This window comes from Manis javanica, chromosome 6, assembly GCF_040802235.1.
Source record: "Manis javanica isolate MJ-LG chromosome 6, MJ_LKY, whole genome shotgun sequence".
NCBI lineage: Eukaryota > Metazoa > Chordata > Mammalia > Pholidota > Manidae > Manis > Manis javanica.
The window spans coordinates 47262241-47283872 of NC_133161.1; the positions used below are offsets into that span (position 1 = coordinate 47262241).

General features: G+C 40.9%; 1 protein-coding gene across 8 annotated transcripts in view; it reads left to right on the top strand.

Annotated features, from left to right (window-relative positions):
• The window catches only part of JAZF1 (JAZF zinc finger 1), a 354562-nt gene that overhangs the window by 289911 nt on the left and 43019 nt on the right, over positions 1-21632 (top strand). For all 8 annotated transcript variants that reach the window (XR_012132234.1, XM_037027521.2, XM_073238671.1 and 5 more), the window contains exon 3: positions 1606-1802. Coding sequence is in view for 7 of the 8 variants with exons in the window: in XM_037027521.2 (XP_036883416.1) it covers positions 1606-1802 (197 nt within the window). In the remaining variant the exon portion in view is untranslated. The remainder of the gene's footprint in view (positions 1-1605; positions 1803-21632) is intronic.

The following is a 21632-nucleotide window of genomic DNA, read 5'->3' on the forward strand; positions in this document are numbered from 1 at the left end:
CATATTTTGAACAAAGCTTAAGAGGAGGAAAGAAAAGGAGTTTTAAGAATAGTAGAGCCAACTTTGCATCTGAAAATAAGTGGTTTCCTAGCCACCAGGTGCAAACAATTCTGTTTTGCATTGTCATTCCTTCTTTTTAAGTCATCAACATCTTGTAGTACGAAGCCCAAGAGCTCAAGGCAAAGCTTGTAGCTTTATTGCAGTTCAGTTCTACATATAAAATCCAATTTATAGATGTAGATTATATTACAGAAACCATTCAAAACAACGTGCAGTCCATATTCCAAGTATGAAAGTAGACATTCTAAGACACTGTAATAATATTGTAATATGTTTCATTGGGTGTTTGATCAACTAAGCTTTTACTAGGCCTTTGGAACTGTCTTAACTTCCCAAAACTTCTTAGTGGAACAAAGACGAACTCTAAGGAATTTTGTAGGCAGAATGCATAATGGGTTGGGTAAAACACCATGCTTAAGTGTAAGGGAATTCATTTATGATTAATTGTATTAAAATAGTCAAAACACAGTGATGAGAGGTGGGTACCGACAGGACTTGAGGGGCACGTTTATATTCTGTTTCTGGGTGGAGGGCATAGATACCTGTTTTATTACTGATGCTTCCACCCACTCTGTTCACTAGGCTTTCCACCAGCAATTTTCAAAAATGCAACTGACAGAGTCTGCCTGCCAATAATACAAAAAGATGTTTGCTCTTTAGGTAAAAGCTGCCTTATAGACATTTTGAATCTTGTGTTACACGAATCTATGAAATGTTAGATTATACACAGAAAAGAACAAAGCTTGAATAATACGAGCCAAAGTGTTCAAAGAATACCTTTGAAGTTTCCAAAGTCAAACTATCAGGAAGTCACTTTTCTCTTTATGAGCAGTAAAATCACCATGTGAGCAGACCGTTAGTGGAGTTCTTCCGCCCTGTACGGCTCTCTTCCAGTCTTGAATCTCCTGGGCAGATTTGTTCAGGGGTTCTGTGACTGTTTGCAGATGTGGGTATGGCCGTGTGCTAGCAAAGATGGTAGGAACTTGAGTCCTTTTCTTTCTGCTCATTACTAAGGAGACAAGGCCTTCAGTCAGTCATGACAAATTTTAAAACCCAAATAATAAGAGAATCCAGAGTCACAAAAAAGAACCAGAGTTTTCATGAGACCACATATGTTGAGTGGCAGCGAAGTGGTACGAACAATAAATACTACCAGATGAAGGGACCCGTTCTACCTGGGAGTGGTTGGGGAACTGAGATTGGGTAGACTTTCTGTGGGGTGGAGGAGAGAGAGGCCCTCGCAAGAGAAGGGGAGCCTTATGCCTGCAGGCCCTGCGGTGATGTGGGTAGGGTCTGTGTGCATGCATTTTCCCCGAAGAGGGTTTGCCCACAGAAGAAATGGGCCCGACTGTGAGGAACCTTAAAGCAATGAGCTAAAGATAACTTCACCATGTAGGGAAAGGAAATGTGTTGTGAATTTTTGAGATAGAGACAGACCTGTGAACAAGCGCCCTTGCCAGGGTGGAGCCCCTGTCAAACTCATTGGCACAATCCTCATGCCCTCAGATGGCTGGCCCCCTTACTTACCTCCCACTGTTGCTTCAGGTTCATGACAGATGCTGCCCGCAGAGAGCAGGAGTCCCTGAAGAAGAAGATTCAGCCGAAGCTCTCGCTGACCTTGTCCAGCTCAGTGTCTCGAGGGAACGTGTCCACTCCACCTCGTCACAGCAGCGGCAGCCTGACTCCCCCGGTGACCCCACCCATCACCCCATCCTCCTCCTTCCGCAGCAGCACCCCTACAGGTGAGCCAGGTGGCCCGCGTCATAGGTATAAGGGGGTGGGCGCCCAGGGGCTGTGCTGTGTGATACGCTGGGGACAGATGATGATTCAGACATGTCTCTTCTTTTACCCTTTACTGGCCTTGGAGTTTGAAGTTTGTTGATTGATTTGTCTTTTTGTTACTGATGAACTATTTATAAATTGTTTATAATACATATATGATAGTGGTTTTATAGATTCTTTTTCAAGCCTTTGCCATTTACAGATAAAGTATTGTGATGTCTGGGGTTTACTTCAATCAGATTGAGGAGTAGATGGAACAAGATTGTCATGTGTTGATTATTGTTCAGGCTAGGTGATGAGTACATAGGGGTTCATTATGCCACACTCTCTATTTTTGCTTATTTAAAATTTTTTCCATAATAAAATGATTAATTAAAAAAAAGTTTAAGAGTACCTTCTGTGTGCCAGGCACTGAGCTACAGTAGTGAGCTGGAGTTGCCCCATAACCTGTCCTCAAGGAGCTTAGGCCTAGCAGGAGATATTGGCAGATAGAGATACCAGTAAGACACCCTTGTCTTCCCTCCCAAAAATGGAAGGAACTGAAAAACAAAGCAGGAGTCAGAGGTAGAGATCAAAATCAACTTTCTTAGTGCATAAGCTCAAATGTACAATGGAGTTTGGGTCTGTAAGCATTGGGCTTCTTAGTCTGTCTTTCCTAAATTTAACTTATTTCCCAGACTTCCTTTCTAACTTAACCTGGAGTGGAAATAGACCAGGGTGCAGTCTGGGCCTGAGCTGAGCGTGGCACAGTCTCTTCACACTGCAAAGATCCTCGAAGTTATTGCTCTGTGGGCTGGAGTGACTTAAGATGGTAGAAAGAGGTGACCTCTTCTTTCTCCCATCTGAGAACCAGGAATGCATTTCCCTTCTCCCAAGTCAGAGTATAGACAGGCAATAGCCAAATAAATACATCAATAAATAGAACACTGTAATCATGACAAGTGCTATGTACAACTCAGTGACTTTGGAGTATCCAGAGAGTTCAACCCAACCAGGAAAAGCTTCCCCAAAGATAAATAGGAATCAAGTAGGTAAGGAGGGAAAGGAGGGTCCAGCCAGGCAACAGCACTCACCAGAGGCTCTGTGAGGGGGGCGCCTGGCGGGTCCCAGGTACCAGAAGCAGGCAAAGTGGCCAGGTGTTAGAGGCCAAGGAGGACAGCCTTGGGTCTTACTAAAGATTCTTGTTCATCCTAAGAGCAAAGAGAATCACACCATCATCTCCATAGCATCGCCTCCTTGACTGTGGGTAAAAATGTTAATTTTCTCTTAATGACTTTTCTTTCATCCATCTCTGATCAAAGGAGGGGACTACAGTAGTATTTCTGAAAGTTTGTTTCAGAATATTATTCTCACAAAAGGGTAGTTGGGGAAAAGGGATTCTTTAATAACTTTGGGGAAATGATAGGTTAACCAAAGGTAAACTGGTTTCTTTAATGCAGCGTTTTAGTATACACCACTATTCTCCAAGGGGAGGATTTAGTTCTATTCCCAAACTTTGATGATGGGACCTGTTTTCCTAGGGGCAGGCTGGGGGACTCGTGGTTGACAGGCAGCCTGTGCTGTCAGGACTGGGCGTTCTGAAGACAGGATAAGGGTGGGAGGCAGGTGGGTCAGAGTTCCCACCTGAAAGCCCTTTACATTACATATCACTGATAACGCCCTCTGTGTGGGTTGTTGTGTGAGAGTTAACTGGGGTAGCCTATGTATGTGCCCAATGTCCCATAAATGTTCATCTCTGATCTGCAGTTTTCAACTAGTTGCTGTAGGAACAAAATCAGGGTCAGTTCTCTGCAGAGGATGAAGTGGTGGTTCATTTGTGTTGGGCATTTGTCCATTTCCTTAGATAGGCCACCGTATATTAGTCTGTGAAGATTTACTTCCCAGGATCTTTGTGTAACATTTACTGTGTGAATCTAAGGAATGCTGTGAGAATGTAGTATAATTCTGCAGTTCTCTATTCTGGGTATTTCTATGAATATGTATTCGTATATAATGAATTATGAAGGCAGTTTTATACCTGGGTGTGTTTTATACCTGATTTAATATGGACTGACTCACAGCCAGCATCAGATAACCACGATTCTCCCAATTAGTAATGGGTGCCTTAAAACCCCATGAAAATAGACAGTTTAAAAGTGAGAGTTTATTATTTTTCATGTAAGAATGTTTGGAAGAAATGGAATCATTTCCTTTCCTTCAGACATAAAGAAATCTTTCTGACGCCTTGCCTATTTTAGCAATTTCCCACTGAGAGAACTAATTTATGTTGTGGTAAAGATGTATCATTTTCAGTCTGTCAAGATCATTGGTAAATTATTTGCTGCTTGAAGAACATTCCGTGTAAACATCAAAAATTAGCAGAGGAAATAGTTTCTTAAACCCCTACCCTGTACAATTTTGATTGTGTACATTTTTCAATGTTTGAAATGTTATTTTACCTGTAGTAAGAGAGATCAGCTTATTTTGCCTGACTAATATGGTTTCAGTCACTTTCATTGCCAGGTTATAAATAATATTCCATGTTTCTACCTTCTAAATTTACTCATCCAAGTTCCATATCCAAGGTGCATTCCTGGCCCAGAAGTAATAGTAATCTTGCAGAAAACTTCATTTATAAAACATTCCTTATAATATACTGTCTTTATGAGACCAAATTAGAGCTCAGCTTAATCCAGAGTTGAAGTGTTTCCTAGATATTCTTGGACCCAGGATTTATTTTGAATGCCAAATCCTAGGAATTCTCTTTTTATCCTAAGAGAATCTTTTTATCTTACCTTTGTCATTTCCTAAACTTACTTGTTTTGTTTTAATATTTATTTTTTAAAGTATTCACTTAAGGAAAGTTTGAAGTGGTTTAAATCAATGGGTCAACAAACTTTTTCTGTAAAGGGTCAGATAATAAATAGTACTTCATGCGTTGCAGGTCATAGGGTGTCGATTTTAGGTACTCAACTCTGCCAATGCACGTAAGCAGCTATACAACTTCAGAAACAAATGGGCATGGTTTGTGCCATGAAAACTAAATGTATTTCTAAAACTTTATTTACAAGAACAGGCCAGATGTGGTCCACAGGCCATCGTTTGCCAACTCCTGGTTTAAATCACAAAGATACAGAATTTAAAGATAAACATAATTAAATTCCCTGAAAAAAGGTGTTAGAGAGACAGGGACCATGGGCTTAGACAGAGTAGGGTGAGGGCCTCTGGAAAAAGCAAGGCAAGATATTTACAGTCAAAGCAATGTAACAATGTAAAGTCCCTATCAAAACTCTGTGTTCAGCATTATGCAAATTCAAGGTCACACTAATTCTCTAGGGTAAAGATACCAGACTAGGAATATAGACATCTTCAGTGAGATGAGTAATAGTCAAAGGTCATTCAAGGAGCAACTTGGCCTGGAATGTTTGAGTGTTCCCCAAGGGTATCTCAGCATAACCCATGACTTCACTGTAAACAGCCCTAGCAAATAGACAACAACCCAGCCCACCTTGAGGGCAGGGCAGTTGGTACAGGTCCTTAGGGCAGGAGGTCCTAAGCCCTCAGTTACCCAAAATCCTTAAGTGCCTATAAATCCCCTAGGCAAACGCACCACCCCGGGCCCTCTTGTCCCTTCCTGACATGAGCCACAAGCTCTTTCCTCTCACTTTATTTCTAAATAAAAGCCTCTGCCCTGGCTCTCCTACCTTGGGTATTTGTTAAGTTCATTCTTCGACTCCGCAAACAAGAACCCCGGCATCATTAGAACAATTCATATCCTTCTCCTTTAGAAGTAATAATAACTAGAATGTAATTACTGAGGAAAGGCATCTCACGTTTGTAGAGTGTTTACTGTATATGCTCACAATATGCTTTATGGACAATGTTTTCAATCCTAATACCAGTCTCCCTGAGACATTATTAGTCCCATACATAGATTAAAGAGAGAGAGGCCTGATAAGGGTAACTTGCCCAAAGCCCATGTCTGCCTACTTACAAAATGTGGTCTTTCTGTTTTCTCTTAACATTAATACCTTTTTAAAAACTCTTATTAGATCTTCAGTCATCCAGTTGCCCTGGTTGCTAACTGGACAACTCCAAACCCAAACTACAGCGGTATGTTAAGATATGAAAACTGTGGTTCACCTCCATTCACAGGGACTCCCACTGTCACCCATTGCACCATTCAAATACCATGTCAGACCTGGAGAATTCACCCGTTTGGTTTAGCAGGGTTTTCTGTTGCAAACATTCAGGTTTGCAAGCCAGTTACTAAAAGGATTATCTTGAAATTGGCTGGGTGGGAATATTTACACTATTGCCCTTAGCAAATGCTACCTATCAAGACATTCTCCCCTCCTACTTTACCATTATACCTTATTTTATCCTTTCTGTGTTTATCAGATTAATCTTACTTAGTTTGTAGAAGGGGCCATGGTCCTAATTATGTCTGAGTAAACCTAAAGCAAAAGTCAATCACCAATAAATAAATAATGGCCATTTCAAGCAGTGGATTGCTTTGCAGACATTTACAATATGCAGGTCACTATGTAATGACACGGAAAGGTTTTCATATTATCAAGTTACAAAATTGTACATGTGGTGTGATCCCAATTTTATTTTTCACTCCAAAAAAGTTAACTGTGCTTATTTTAATAAAATAAGAATTTGGATATTATTTTTCTTTTTTTTCTCTCTTTTCCTGTTTTCAAAAATGAGACCATATTACTTCTAACGAAAACAACTGTTTAGTATGTATAACTGGAAGATATGGACAGAATTAATAACCCCCACCCCCCTAGAGTTTAATTTCTTTCCTTCCGTTTAATTTAATTGCCTTTTGTTAGGGAAGGAGTGAGGTCATCCTGTAGGAGAGCCTAGGTTAGCTTTTGCATTTATCATTAGTGAGCAGTTATTTGATTTATCAGTGCTTATAGCTTACTAAGAAAGTAATTTTTTCCCCAGTCCCCATATTTGCCCACTTAATCTCTTAGAGCAGTGAATCTCAATCAGACTGAAGATTGAAATCATCTGGAGAATTTTTAAATGTTATTTTGCCTGAGCTCCACCCCTGAGATTCTGATTCAGTTGGTGGGTGGGGCTTGGGCACTGGGGTTTTTAAAAGCTCTCTCAGGCTAGGTATTTCTGACCTATAGCCAATTTGAGAAACCACCTTTTTTAAATGTGACCAGTCCAGCTGTCTTAGCTGTGTGTCTTTTTTTTTTGCTTGGCTTAACATATTTCCACCTTGCCTGTAGAAAGGTTAGCATAGCCTACCTGGTTAGACACCAGAGATGAGTCCCCTGGGACTGAACAGATGCTTGCATATGTCTTAATGGAGAAGTCAGAGAAAGAGTTGGCTGGGTTTCTGATTATAATAGCATTGCATAGTCTCTCCTAGAAAATGTTTGTTGTGTATTTTTGCCCACTTTGGGGTGAGGAGGCAGGGCAGGGAATTCAAGTATTAAACCAGAGAAAGGGACCCAAGGAAATTAAACTACGTTTTTGTTTTCTTATTTAGGTTGCCTGTAACGATGCAGAAGTCATGGACTATATATCTATTAATGCATATAATTTAATATCAACCTTGTGCTATTTCATTTCCTTTCATTTGCTATCCCTGCATCTCCTGCTATTTGGCCTTTTAGGAGGTCTTAACATTCCATTAAGGCTTTTGTAGGAAGTTGTTCACATAAAGATTTTAAAATTTTCAGGAGTTACTGATAGACAACACATCATTTTTTAAAGTATTTTACTCTTAGGATGGAAATCACTCTGCCATACAGACTCATAGAACTGACAGAATTTTACTTGACACTTAGAGTCTCTGTGTACATGGAGTTGAGATGAGCTCTTTCCCCATGCCTTTATTTTTTAGAAAGCAAAATAAACTTGAACAGGCTAATGATAGAGGCAGAAAATCTTGGAGAAAAAGATAATTAAGGTAAGGTCTAATATACATCCCCACCCACCCACTGAAAAGAAGAGGAAGAACGAGAAAGAAAAACCTCAGAGAGAAATTCTATCCCATTTAATGGGGGAAATGAGAAAAGAAAAAGCAAGGTATTTCAGTCTGACTGAATTTTGCTTCCTACTGGTGAATTCCTGAGGCTGTGGTTTGGGATTGTTCTAACTGGTTGTGCCCTTAAGAGTTGAGTATCTGGATAATGCCTAAGAAACATGCCCTACACTCTCCCTATTAAGAAAATGGCCTTGATTTATATTTCCCATTTTACAGAAATGTGCTTCTTGTAGCTGGAGAATGACAAGATTTCATAGTGTTCTCAGCTGGCACAGTGTTCAGGGTCGCTCATACACCCTTTCCTGGTCTGTGGTTTGTTTCTTTCTTTGTTGATATGCTACTTTGTTCTAATCATTACCCTTTATCTTCTTTTTTGATTGACTTGTAAAGTCTTTATCCTGCTTCCTGAGTGTCATGGTCCAGGTTTATGGCTAATATGGCTTCCTTCCCCACCATCTTATGTGACTATTTCTTTCTAATACCCTCTTGCAACTCAAATTGTGGGTAGAGTAAGGATGGCAACAATGAATAGCATTTCAGTTACTGCTCCACAGCTACACAACTTATGAGACCTTCCCAAAGGAAATGTTTTCTTGACTTGAAAAAACAATAAAGTCAATGGTGAGCTGTAATAATAATAGATTTAATCTTTGTAGCACTTTATAGTGTGTACAAAAGCATTCATATTCACCATTATTAACTTCACTTTAAAGACCAAAAAAAACTGAGGCTCATTTAAATAATAACTTCCCCAAGTTCAGGTGGTTCCCAAGTGGAGTAGCCACTGTTTCCACAGCACCAGGATTGGACTTCTTTTCACTTGACATAATTTATTAGGCATCTCTTTTGTTACAGGCAATGTGCCAGTATTGGCGATACCGAAAAGCAGAAGGCATAGCTCTTGTGGACTAGAATTTATGTCTCTTACTAGAAGCTGGTTATACACATGCAAGAGAGACACTTAATGAATGTGACACACACACACAGGCGGCCTAAGTTATCAGCATGGATGATTAGTAAGACAAGACAGAGATACACACAGTCTTTCTCAATGCCGTTCAGTGTGGTTATAAGCTGTACATGCACACCTTAAAGTGTCTTAGCTGTTGTAAGGCCAATGTAAATTCCCAAGGCGTTGGGATACAGAAAGTGATTTGGAGGCAAACAATTTTAAAGCCCATGATCATTATGGAAAGTCAGCTTAGGGAATTAGTAACAGAACCAGAGACCTAACAAAAGGGAATTAGTAAACAGAACCAGAGACCTAACAAAAGGTATTATATAAATGTGGAGTTTTATAGGTCAACTTTCAAAAATCCAGGCGTATGTAGGTAAGGTGGTAAAAGGCTTTGACCTCTCAGGGATCTGGGCTCAAATCTTGTTTCTGCTACTTGAGAGATGGTTGGCCTTAAACCTTTCCAAGGCTCGGTATTCTTATCTGTATATTGGAGGCAATGCCTAACCTCCCTGTGAGGATTAATGAAATAAAGATGCGGATGGAAACAATTGCTTGTATTAACACCCTCTCTACTTAAAATAGTGGTTCAGAACAGACATCAGGTTTGGAAGTGCCCTACTCTGCATTCAACACACTGTGCGCTAGTAAATAGCCCAGTGTACTCAGGATTGCTGGCTTTCAGTGATGGAAATGGCTGTCAGGTTAGTTAAGGGCTTCTTGAAGTAGCTATATAGCATGTTCCAAACAAAGAAAACATTTATTGCTCTTAGCTGAATCCTGCTCTTTGAGTGGATGGTATTTCACCAGCCCTGGCCAGCACTGCTTGTGCATGTTTGTTTTTGGTCTGCACTAACCTCAGAGAGGCTGGTTCCAGGAATGTGCATTACAGGTGGTATTTGCTAATGACCTGCTCTGGGCTTGGGCACATTTCCTAGGGGACAGGATATCTGTAAACAAAAATGACACTATTTGTTGTTATTAATACCAGAGCATTTAAGATAACCATTTTATGACCAGGGATGGTAGAAGTAGAGTCACAAATTTTTTATATTGTTATTTTAGTAAAAGTAGCAATAATAACCCTTTTAATTGTAGAAATTCAAAGTACTAAGAAAACAGAATTTTGGATGTTTCTAACACATTTACACACTCATTAATGAGATCTGTCCCCTCTCATTGAAGGATCTGCCCACATAGGCCCAACCACCATCATGGACCACTTTGAGGTCCTTTTACATTGTGGTGACCTTTAAGATGTTGAGGAATTGACCACCATCTCACTGATAAGATATGCAAAGGTCATAGGGCCATGGAAAGGCATCTCAAGGTCTTTAGGACCAGGTAAGCTTTGAGAACAGTGTTTCAGTAACTCCCTGCCCTCATTCCTGTGAAGGACAGAGAACATCACCAGAGCTGCTTGTAGAGAAGAGGGCATTAGATGTCACTGTTCCCCCACGCAGCTGAGGAGGGCAAGGCCTTCTTCAGGGCTCCACAACCAAAGTGATGTAGGCCCCCCCAATTCCACCCTAGGTATTTACCCAAGGGAATGAAAACATGTCCATAAAAGACAGTACAAGAGACACAAAACAACTTTATTCATAAGAGCCCCAAACTGTTTTTTTTTATTAAGATATTATTGATATACACTCCTATGAAAGTTTCACATGGAAAAACAATGTGGTCACTACATTCACCCCTGCTATCATTGTCCCCCCAATACCCCATTGCAGTCACTGCCCGTGAGTGTAGTAAGATACCACAGAGTGACTATTTGCCTTCTCTGTGCTACACTGTCTTCCCCCTGATCCCCCCACACCATGTGTACCAATCATAATACCCCTGAATCCTCCACCCCTCCCCCCGACCCCTGCCCTTTGGTAACCGCTAGTCCCTTCTTGGAGTCTGAGTCTGTTGCTGTTTTGTTCCTTTAGTTTTGCTTCATTGTTATACTCCACAACTTTCATAAGTACCATGAAATCATTTGGTACTTGTCTTTCTCCTCCTGGCTTATTTCACTGAGCATAATATCCTCCAGCTCCATCCATGTTGTTGCAAATTGTAGAATTTGTTTCTTTCTTATGGCAGAGTAGTATTCCATTGTGTATATGTACATCTTCTTTATCCATTCATCTACTGATGGACACATAGGTTGCTTCCATATCTTAGCTATTGTAAATAGTGCTGCAATAAACATAGGGGTGCATATGTCTTTTTGAATCTGAGAATTTATATTCTTTCTTTTTTTTTTAATTGAAGGGTAGTTGACACACAGTATTACATTAGTTTCAGGTGTACAACACAATGATTCAACATTTATATACATGATAATTCTAGCTACCAGCTATCACCATACAAAGTTGTTACAATATTTTGACTATGTTCCTTATGCTATACATTACATCCCGGTTACTTATTTATTTCACAATTGGAAGTCTGTACTTTTGTTTTGTTTTGTTTTGTTTTTTGAGAGGGCATCTCTCATATTTATTGATCAAATGGTTGTTAACAACAATAAAACTCTGTATAGGGGAGTCAATGCTCAATGCACAATCATTAATCCACCCCAAGCCTAATTTTCGTCAGTCTCCAATCTTCTGAAGCATAGCGAACAAGTTCTTACATGGAGAACAAATTCTTACATAGTGAATAAGTTACATGGTGAACAGTACGAGGGCAGTCATCACAGAAACTTTCAGTTTTGATCATGCATTATGAACTATAAACAATCAGTTCAAATATGAATATTTGTTTGATTTTTATACTTGATTTATATGTGGATATCACATTTCTCTCTTTATTATTATTATTTTTAATAAAATGCTGAAGTGGTAGGTAGATGCAAGATGAAGGTAGAAGACATAGGAGAAATTATATTCTTTGGGTAAATTCCTAGGAGTGGAATTCCCAGGTCAAAATGGTATTTCTATTTTTAGCTTTTTGAGGAATCTCCATATTGCTTTCCACAATGGTTGCAGTAGTTTACATTCCCACCAGCAGTGCAGGAGGGTTCCCCTTTCTCCACATCCTTGCCAGCATTTGTTGTTCTTAGTCTTTTTGATACTGGCCATCCTAACTGTGTGAGGTGATATGTCATTGTGGTTTTAATTTGCATTTCCCTGATAATTAGTGATGTGGAGCATCTTTTCATGTGCCTGTGGCCTTCTGAATTTCTTGGAGAATTGTGTGTTCATATCCTCCACACATGTTTTAATCGGGTTATTTGCTTTTTGGGTGTTGAGGTGTGTGAGTTCTTTATATATTTTGGATGTTGATCCCTTGTCGGATATGTCATGTACAAATATATTCTCCCATACTGTAGGATGCCTTTTTGTTCTGTTAATGGTGTCCTTTGCTGTACAGAAGCTTTTAAGTTTGATGTAGTCCCTTGTGTTCATTTTTACTTTTGTTTCCCTTGCTTGAGGAGATGCGTTCAGGAAGAAGTTGCTCATGCTTATGTTCAGGAGATGTTTGCCTATGTTGTCTTCTAAGAGTTTTATGGTTTCATGGCTTACATTCAGATCTTTGATCCATTTCGAGTTTACTGTTGTGTATGGGGATAGACAGTAATCCAGTTTCATTCTCTTGCTTGTAGCTGTCCAGTTTTGCCAACACCAGCTGTTGAAGAGGCTGTCATTTCCCCATTGTATGTCCATGGCTCCTTTACTGTATATTAATTGACCATATATGCTTGGGTTTATATCTGAAGAGCCCCAAACTGTTAAGTAGCTCATGGGTAGGTACATGGTGATCTATCCATACAATGGATAGTTAGGAAAAAAAGGAAGAAAGTACTGTTACACAAAACACCGTGCATGAATCTCACACACTTACTGAAAGGAGCCAGCCACAAAAGAGCTATATATGAAATTGAGGTACAGGCAAACCGACCTGTGATGATAGAAATCAGAACAGTAATTGACTCAAGGGCAGCAGAGGGAAAGGGCATACACGGAAGAACTTTCTAGAATGATATAGACATTCCATATCTTGATTGTGATGTTGATCACACAAAAGGATACATTTATCAAATTCATCCAATTATGCAGTTAAGGTCTGTGCACTGCACTGTATGTATTTAGCTCAGCTAAAAAGAAAAGAGCTGAAGGCCCAGGCAGAAATGAGCAGAAACCCATAACTTCCACCCACTCCTTGAAAGAGCAAAGTGTATTTCCTCTGCTGTAAACAATCCATTTAAAAACAAAGGAAGTAACTATATGCAGTAGTTTGAATACGAAAATTTCTGGAATTTCCTCTCTTTTAAAGAAAAACAGTAAGCAGCATCCTTTATTCTCATCTTTCTTAGTTTAAGAACATCAAGGAAACAGTATCATGGTCAAATAAAACAATTTCAACAAACACATTAAATAGAAACAGATAAAGCAAAAAGAGGAGAGAAGGAAAGACAAGAAGAGTCCATTGGCGCACACTCGATCTTAGGTCACAGAATTGGTAATTAACTGAGAATGTTTCTGGTATAAGATTACAGTGTGTGGGTCTTCCAATATCCAAAATACTTTGCTTTCTGTGAAGTAAAGAGTATTTCCTTTTGTTGAGAGTTTTACAGGAAAGACAGTCAAAGCTACTCAACTTCAGCCCATGTCGAGCACATCCTCTGAAACTCTAAATCTGGTTTCTATAATGGGCAGCTGCATAATAGCAGCTTACCTTCAGATTTAATATTTGCAGCAACAGAAAGGTATCAATAATTCATTGTCTAATGAAAATATTTTTGAGGCCTATCATTTTAGCAATATTATGCTTAAGTGTATACCTTTAGTTAGAAACCTAAGTTTCATAGCTATTCTGAATTGTGTTATTGTTTAATCAAACTCAATAAAAATAGTATGTCCGCTGTTAAGAATTCCCACAAGAAATCTTGAAGGTCTTTACAGTCATATTTCACCTGGTGCTGGAAACACACTTTGTGGCAAGACTTTGGCCTTCAGTCGTTGTTGCTTTTTCTTTGTCCCAGCAGGAGTCCCTGTACTGGCCAAAAACGTATCAAGAAAGATCATAAGATAGTTCTGTTCAAGGGCACATGTTACGACTGCGCTGCTCACACCTCCTCTCCCCAAAAAGAATGCATCTCTTTAAGCCCAAGTCCAGAGCTCATTCATATGCCAACACCCATCAGTACACACTTCTCAGTAATTTTCCTCTGGAAGCAAGTACCAGAACTGAAATATGAGTGCTAAAGAGAGCAACATATTGTAAGCCTGGAAAATGGTGCAGATTCCACTGAAAACACGAATAAACAAACAGACGCTCAGTGCTCCCCTTACACCTCCACAGTGAAGGTGATGGAGATTTAACACCTGATGAATTCGTAGCCTGGCCAAATGTGTATGTTTCCAAAGAACCCTTTTCTTTTTCCCTCCCATCACACAGCATATTAAAATCAAAGAAGCCCTTTCATCTTGGTGGGTATCACGGCAGCAAACATATTTTAATGTCTTTTCCATGTGGGTCTAGTTTTAACAATAAAATGGTCCCAGGCACACCCAACTGCACAGCATTAAAGACAGAATCTGCAGAAAAATGAGCAAGATTGAAGCAAATTTGTCCTTGCTAAAAAGACAGTCAAGGTGCAGAATCTCCCTGCTCCTGTCCCAGGGCTTTGTTTAAACTTCTTGGAAATGCCCTAAAAAGGACATGGTATTTGACAGGAAGGGAGCAGCTTAGGCTGCTGGAGCCTTCCTGGTGCCAGCGGCGGAATGGCTCCTGGCTGTATACGGCTACACCTTGCCTCCATGCTTACGTAGTTCCTCCTTGGAAACTGGATGCTGGTGTTAATTTATATTCATCAGAGCAGGAGTAAGTTAGCTCGATCGTCACAGATCAAAGATGTGTTTGTTTCATGCTCCATTGGGCTGAACAAGTAATTTATTTAAAAAACCTAGTCGGCTAATTCAGGCTCTCTTTGGTGAAATACACATAGAAAATCACCCCTGAGAAACAGAAGATGGTTGGGGGACAACTGTACAGGAATTTTAGATCCAATAACACCGTGATATGCTGGGTTTTCTACCTAGGTACCCAATTATTAGTTTTTTTCCCTAAAGGCATAAAAAGCAGCCAAGGTGTTCCAGACTGTTACAGGCCCAAGAATAAGTCACAGTCAGGGAAAATTCTTTTCCTTTTGTCAAAATAATTTTGAGTCACGTGGCTAGACAGCACCTGCCATTGTCTATCAGCTAAGATGTCTCTTGGCAACCTAGGTCTAGGGGGAGTTTTAGTTTCAAAATAGATCTTTCAAAATTACCATAATTTTCAAGGAACAATTCCTGTAAAGCAGATTTCTCCTGTAGCAAATAGTGAAAACGATGCTTTCCATGTAAGATAGTTTGAGCTCTCTACATGCTGTGTAATTACATAGTTAAGATTCTGGTCTTAATGTTGGATCTGAAAATATTTGCATAGGATCTTAAACGCAGGGGTACAAAGGACCTTGACATTGGCTTTTCCCATTGGCCGTCCTTGTCCAGTTTCCACCAGAGACAACTGGGTGGTAGTATCTAAACTAAACTACAATGCACTAACGACTGTGAGGGCCAGTGCCAGGCAGTCAATTTCAGATGACACTTGTGGCACATGATCATGATCTCATGCCTTGAACAGGCCCCCCATAACCACCCGCTTAAATGGCCACTTCCTAATATCACGTAAAATGCTAGTCCATTATTGTGTTGTAAGTCTCCCTAAAATTCACGTTGATGAAGTTAATTTTGGCAGAGAACTCAGATGCTAGGAATAGTATTTCACTGCTAGTAAAAGGAAACAGTCTTTGAAAAAAATGTTTAATTAAAGCCACTTGGTTTCAGTAATATATGTGTGTTTAATTTAGAATATGTTATGTTGCACCTAAAGGAAAACTGTTTTCTTAAGACTAACAAAACTTGACAAATGATCAAGTTTTAAAAGCATGAAATGAAAATGTTGCAGCTCAATGAGGACTGGGCTGCCAAGGGGATCTTGAGCCTGGAGTTGACTGTGACAGGCTAGATGGGTTCCTGCCACCACCTGTGGACAACACACTTAAAGCTGGAGGGTTTTCTCTCCCAGGAGATGAATAAGCCCCTTTTAGAAATTAAAACCATAAAATTAAAATTATGAAGTAACTGTAAATATAAAAATTGGGATTTAAAATTTTTCATCAGTTTCTGGAATAACTATAAAATAAGTATTATTACAGAAACATAAATATACTATTGATAATTAATACATGATACTCAGCAAGTAAAAAGCAAATTAAAAATTGAGTAGAATCCAGTTAATACATTTGTAAACAATCTATAGGACCATCTTTCCTGAAATGAATAAGCAATAAGTATTCCAAAAAGGACTTTTTTTACTCCCTTTTTTACTTCTCAGCAAAGATCTGTTTCCTGGCATCATCCAAAGAGGAAATTTGCTCAGACTAGAAAGCTCATCCTTAGCACATGTGAACCCTTTTGCTAAAGCTATAATTGTGGCATACTGGTGAACATTATCAATTTAATTCTGTCAAGCAAGGAGGGCAAACTGGAAAATGAATTATGCTATGTATAAACTTGAAAGCAGCTTCAACTTCATGATAGGTGTGCCTCTTAAAAATGGCATTCACAGCCTCCCAGCATTTCTGTTTACTTAATCTGCATTTTCTATTATATAATAGTATGTTTTGGAAAGATGACAGGACTGAAAAGTGAATGGGTATTTTCTCAGAACATTTTGCCTCTTTGCTCAACTTCCAGAAGGTGACAATTTATGACTCCTTCAGAGTGATACCTAGTTCTTGTCTAGAAAGTGTTTTGAGTAGCCTGAATTTATGAACCTAATAAACATACCATCACACAGGTGTCCAATTAATAGTTGTTGTCGATTCTTCTCACTGACAGAGAAAGATACTAAATAATCAGTTACATATTCCAGTTCTCTGCAGTCTTGTGGCAAGTCATCTTCCCTCTCTGTGCATATAGTCCATGCCTTGTGTTAGCTCAAATGATGGGAGCATGGAGGACTACGTCTGAGGCCATGGGTGTGAGTCCTGTGTAGGCCAGCTCACTTGGCTCCGTCCTGGGGCCATGAACCGTGCCCTTGATGCTAGCTGAATGTCAGACAATAGGTAGTATAGTCCATTGAAATCTCCAAGAAAAGAGGAGCTGTGGCAAACACAGAGCAGACCAGAGGTTTGCCTTGTTCTCTGGCTTGGCTTAAGGGCATCAAGGTCAGTGTGAAATATGATTATAAAGAACAACTCAAAGTGCAGTTCTGTAAGTGCTCTGAATGGCCTCTGTTTATTCAGTGACAAAGCAGCAATATTGCTGTAATGTGCATTTCCCCAATTTTTTGTGTTCATTACAAATGTCTTTAAAATATTCAAAAGACTGACAAAGAGAATTGGTAAAAATAAATGTCTTTAGACTGGGGAGGCCTCAAACTGCCTGCTGCCTAGAAAGGACTGAGAGTCTGTGACTTGGATGAAGGGGGCCTGCCCAGCTGAGAGCAGCGCCCTCCCCTCCTCTGCCCTCTGGGAGAGAATCTCGGGAGAGTGGCAGGTGGGTGATGGAGTAGCTTTACTATGTAAGTTGTCCTTAATACCCCTGAAATGAGGTACATTACTGCCCCAAACTCCTCCTAATTAAAGCAAAGGAACAAAAACAAATAGAATAGGATCACATCTAAGTACAGATCATCTTGGCTACTATAATTTGTAAGTTATGACCAGTGTTTTGAAAAAAATAAGAAATAAGGTGCTTCACACTTAGTAAGGGTATGTATTGTTGGGAAAATTTATTTTAGTTTCATGTGTGGGGGTGTGTGTGTGGTTTTCTGAGTTATGATATAAGCTGTTTTTAATGGGCAGAAAACTTGAAAGCCAGTGATCTAGGCTCACGCCTTTATATAATATAAATGTAGTCTCAACCTCAAAGTCATGTAGCCCAGGTAGGTCCAAGCAGTACCAAAGTCAGAGCCTCTTGATTCCCACTCGAGTGCTTTTCCTCTCACTCACACTCCAGCCACTACAAAATACCAGGTGTGTTTTTATCATCAGTTTTGTTATATTCATAGTTTCCCACTCACAATATCTCATCAAACCATAGCCGTACCGTTCCTCCCGGGCCCCAGACTCCCCACTCCCAGAGGGAATACAAGGCCCTTCACTAGAGCTTAACTGCAACAAGAAAGTGCTTTTTTTCTAAATACCCTTTTTTTGTAGAAATTTCTCCCTTGTTTAATCATTTATTCATCTTAGGTAGTAACTGAGCACTTACCATGCAAGACCATCACTAGGTCCATCAGAATGAAATAACAGTAGAGGAGGATCTTCAGCACCCTAAGGCAGTCAGTGGGAAAGAGAAGAAACCGTCACAACAAATAAGATACCAGTGAGGAAAGTGCGTCAGTATGAGTGTAAGGTAATATGAGAGCAAGGCCAGGAGGGGTGCGCATGGCAGAGGCCCCAGTGTGAGCAGGTGTGGTCTGGAAGGGCTCCTGGAGATGGTCTCCTGCCAGAACCTGCTTTGCGTTTGGATGTGAACCTGGGCATGTAGGCCTTGACTTCCCTTCACGGAAAGCCATTTTCCCTCCAGAGGAGCTAGCTAAGCAGAATCGAAGGCTTTCAGACAGGTGTTTTCTCTTGGTTCTGTCCTGGGGTAGGTGAAAATGATTTCTTCCAAGTATTGAAGGAGCACGTCCAGCTACCTACTACATCTATCAGCCCCCGTAAAACCTGAGGTGGAAATAGTTGTGAGTTCCTCTGGGTTTTAGCACCGTGACTCTCTGATATTTTTGGAAGCATTTTACCCCATACCCAGTTCAGACCATAGTATCTTTACATGCTTGCTTCTGAAGATCACAAGAGGCCGAGAAACCTGAAAGGCCCATGTAGGAAATAGAAAGCTGAAAGGTGGTCAGTCGTTTCCAGCTTCTCAGAGCTACAGACAGACAGCATTCATTTTTTGTTCTCCCTTGTTACTAGTGCTCTTGTTCCCCTTTCCTGCCTATGTTTTGACAGGGAAGAAAATAAATGTAGCGGGTGACAAAGCTGGGAGGGCTGGCTTTCCACTGCAGCCTCTGCCAGCGCCTCGCGCCCTCTCCGTAGCCTCCCTTTGGAATGGGAATTCATTGTTTGGGCATTTTCACAGTAACCTCCCCGAGGAGCAATTTCACCAAAGAGTAACCCTCCTGTCTAGACCGTACAAACCCATAAAGTCATCACTAGCTGGGATTTCCATGCTACAAAGCCACAATAGAAAAGACTGCCTCCAGTCTTGGAGGACTTGCAGTACAGAGTGCTCCCTGCGGAAACCTGCCCCTGGCACACACGCATGGGCTCTCCATCATCTGGCCAGACACCCGCCCAGGAGTTCTGCTTATTGGCCTCTTACGCAGCCTTGCCTGTCCTCGTATTTTACCCCAAGTTCTCTTTCTGGGATTTGATTTTTACAGTTTATCTTTCATTGAGAATGATCCAACTGTGCCTTTTACTTTCTTGCCAAAGCTAATTATTAATTAGTGAAGTAAAAGCAGTTTAATACTTGCCATTTAAAGAAACTAGGCTGGCAAAATTTACCCAGAGAGAGAGAAAAAGGATCCAGACTTCTAACCCAGTGCTCATTCTGCTTTAGGGATTTAGCAAAGTACTGGCAGTTGTGATGACAGTAATGTCAATGAAACTGAAAAATGGAAATGTGCAATTTGGAGGGAGAAGGGCAGAGAGGGTAGGGTGTGCCCTGAGTCCTTCAGATTCTCTTCTAAGAGTGAAAGCGGGATCAGATGACTGAACTCTGAGACTGGCAGAGGTTGACTTTTCAGAAATGACATTACAACAGAAGTTACCTAAGGAGGAGAGCAAATCAGGAGACAAGATATATGGAATTATAGTGATGAAACAGATTGGAGAGAGACCCTCAGTACCCTACCCGACCTTGGTGAGGGGCACTGGAGTTAGCCTGTGTGTGCCCACCTGGAGGAGTAAGAGTAACAGTGCTAGTCACCATGTGGGGACACCTGGACTGCGCCTGGGTACTTTGCTAAGCACATTTTTCACATCCTCATTTTATACATGAATGGAAACTAGAAGAGCAGAGATGTTCTGTAACTTGCCCAAAGGCACACTGTTAGTAAGTTGGGGTGCCTGGATCTTGGTGCTTTTCTCCAAAGCACACTCCTGGTTGCTGCTCTCCTACTGAAAACATGAAATATGAAATGCAACTCATTTGTGTGCCCTTCAGAAGTGCTCAATACATCCTACGCTTCTAGGATAATTTTTTTCCAGGTATAACTGGAAGAGGTGTTATACATACCCTAGATGTCCGACATATCCTACACAGAACCAACATTTGACTGCCCACTATGTGCTAAATGTTTGCCTCTTTAAAAGCCAGAACCCCTATCCTCAAGTAGCCCAGACTAGTTGGGGGAGACAGGCAATGAAAAAATGCACACAGGATGTTAAGTTCCCCAATAGAGGCAAGCTCCGTGTGTACACAGAGGGGGCAGGCACCTAGCTCTGCCCCAAGGTGGGGAGTCACAGGAGACTTCTTGGAGGCAGTGCTAGCTGAATTGAGTTTTGAGAATGAGTATGTCATAGATGAAATAAAAGAAGAGGGTGCATGAGGCTGGCTGGTGCAAATGGGTGGGCAGGGAGGAAAATGCCCAAATGGTAAGAGTTTGTCCTATTTTCTAAGTGTAATGGGATCCATTGAAGGATTTTAAACAGTGGGATGTCAGGGTTTACTCTACAGTTTTAAAAGATTAACCTGACTGGTGAGTGAATGTTGGGATTGGGCAGGAATGGCAAAGAGGGGTGGTGGGTACTGTGGCTCGGATAATAGGGATGGACTCGGGTGTTTGGAGGCAGAGCCTGCAGGCGTTGGATGGGGAGCTGGAAGGGGAAAGAGAGGAACAACTCCCAGGTTCTTTGCTGGAGCAGCTGAGAGGACAGCGGTGCCATCTCCTGAGCATAGTGGGACAAGAACGGCTCTTCAGGGCGGTGTGTAATCAACCAAGGACTATAGAATCGCAACATGATCTTAAATCATGGACTACCTCTGTCGTGATATACTTTGCTTCAGTAGTTCCCAAACTTTTCCTGGTGACCTGCAAGCATCTTAAAAATATAGATCCCTGGACCCACCCTACATCAGACGACATTCCAAGGGCAGAGCTGGGAATCCGGAGCTTTGAGCAGCTGCCAGGTGACTGCAGAGCTGCCAGCCCAGCACCAGGCTGTGGGTACTGTTTGTAAACCACTGTTGTGTTTCATATTTGCCAAGGCCTGTCATGTTGACCTGAGGGCTATTTGAGCAGTGTTCCTGCCCAGATGCAAAACCAGCGTCACACCACACCATGTCTGCCATTTATCATAGCCCGGTGAACCACTAGCAGCTTTCCCAAAAAAGTCACTCTGAAATTAAAGGTTTGCTGACTGGCCTGATTCAGGCTATGCTGCTTTGATGTTTTTCCCTAGATGTCCGACATATCCTAGTCAGTAGAGAGCCTTGAAAGAAGAGCATTTACCTAAGCGACAGGAATGTTCCCGTATATTAATGTTTTTCACAAGGACGTAAGGCTCAGATGTCTGTCTGAATGATCTGATCCCCATAAATTGGCAGATTGGTTCTGGAAATCCCATGAGCCTAGGCTTTCTTGAGAGATTTATGGCACTTCCCGCTCTCGCTGAGGCCAGGAATAACATCACAGCTCCCTCAGCACTTCTGGGTCTCGTTCCTGAGGGAGAGGTGTGCTGAACCAGTACCACTTTGAAAGAAAACCGTCCAGATGTGTTTTCCTAACCCACAGAAAAAGCCTCATGTTCTGCTGAGAGTGTAACAGTTTCCTGCCCTCTCA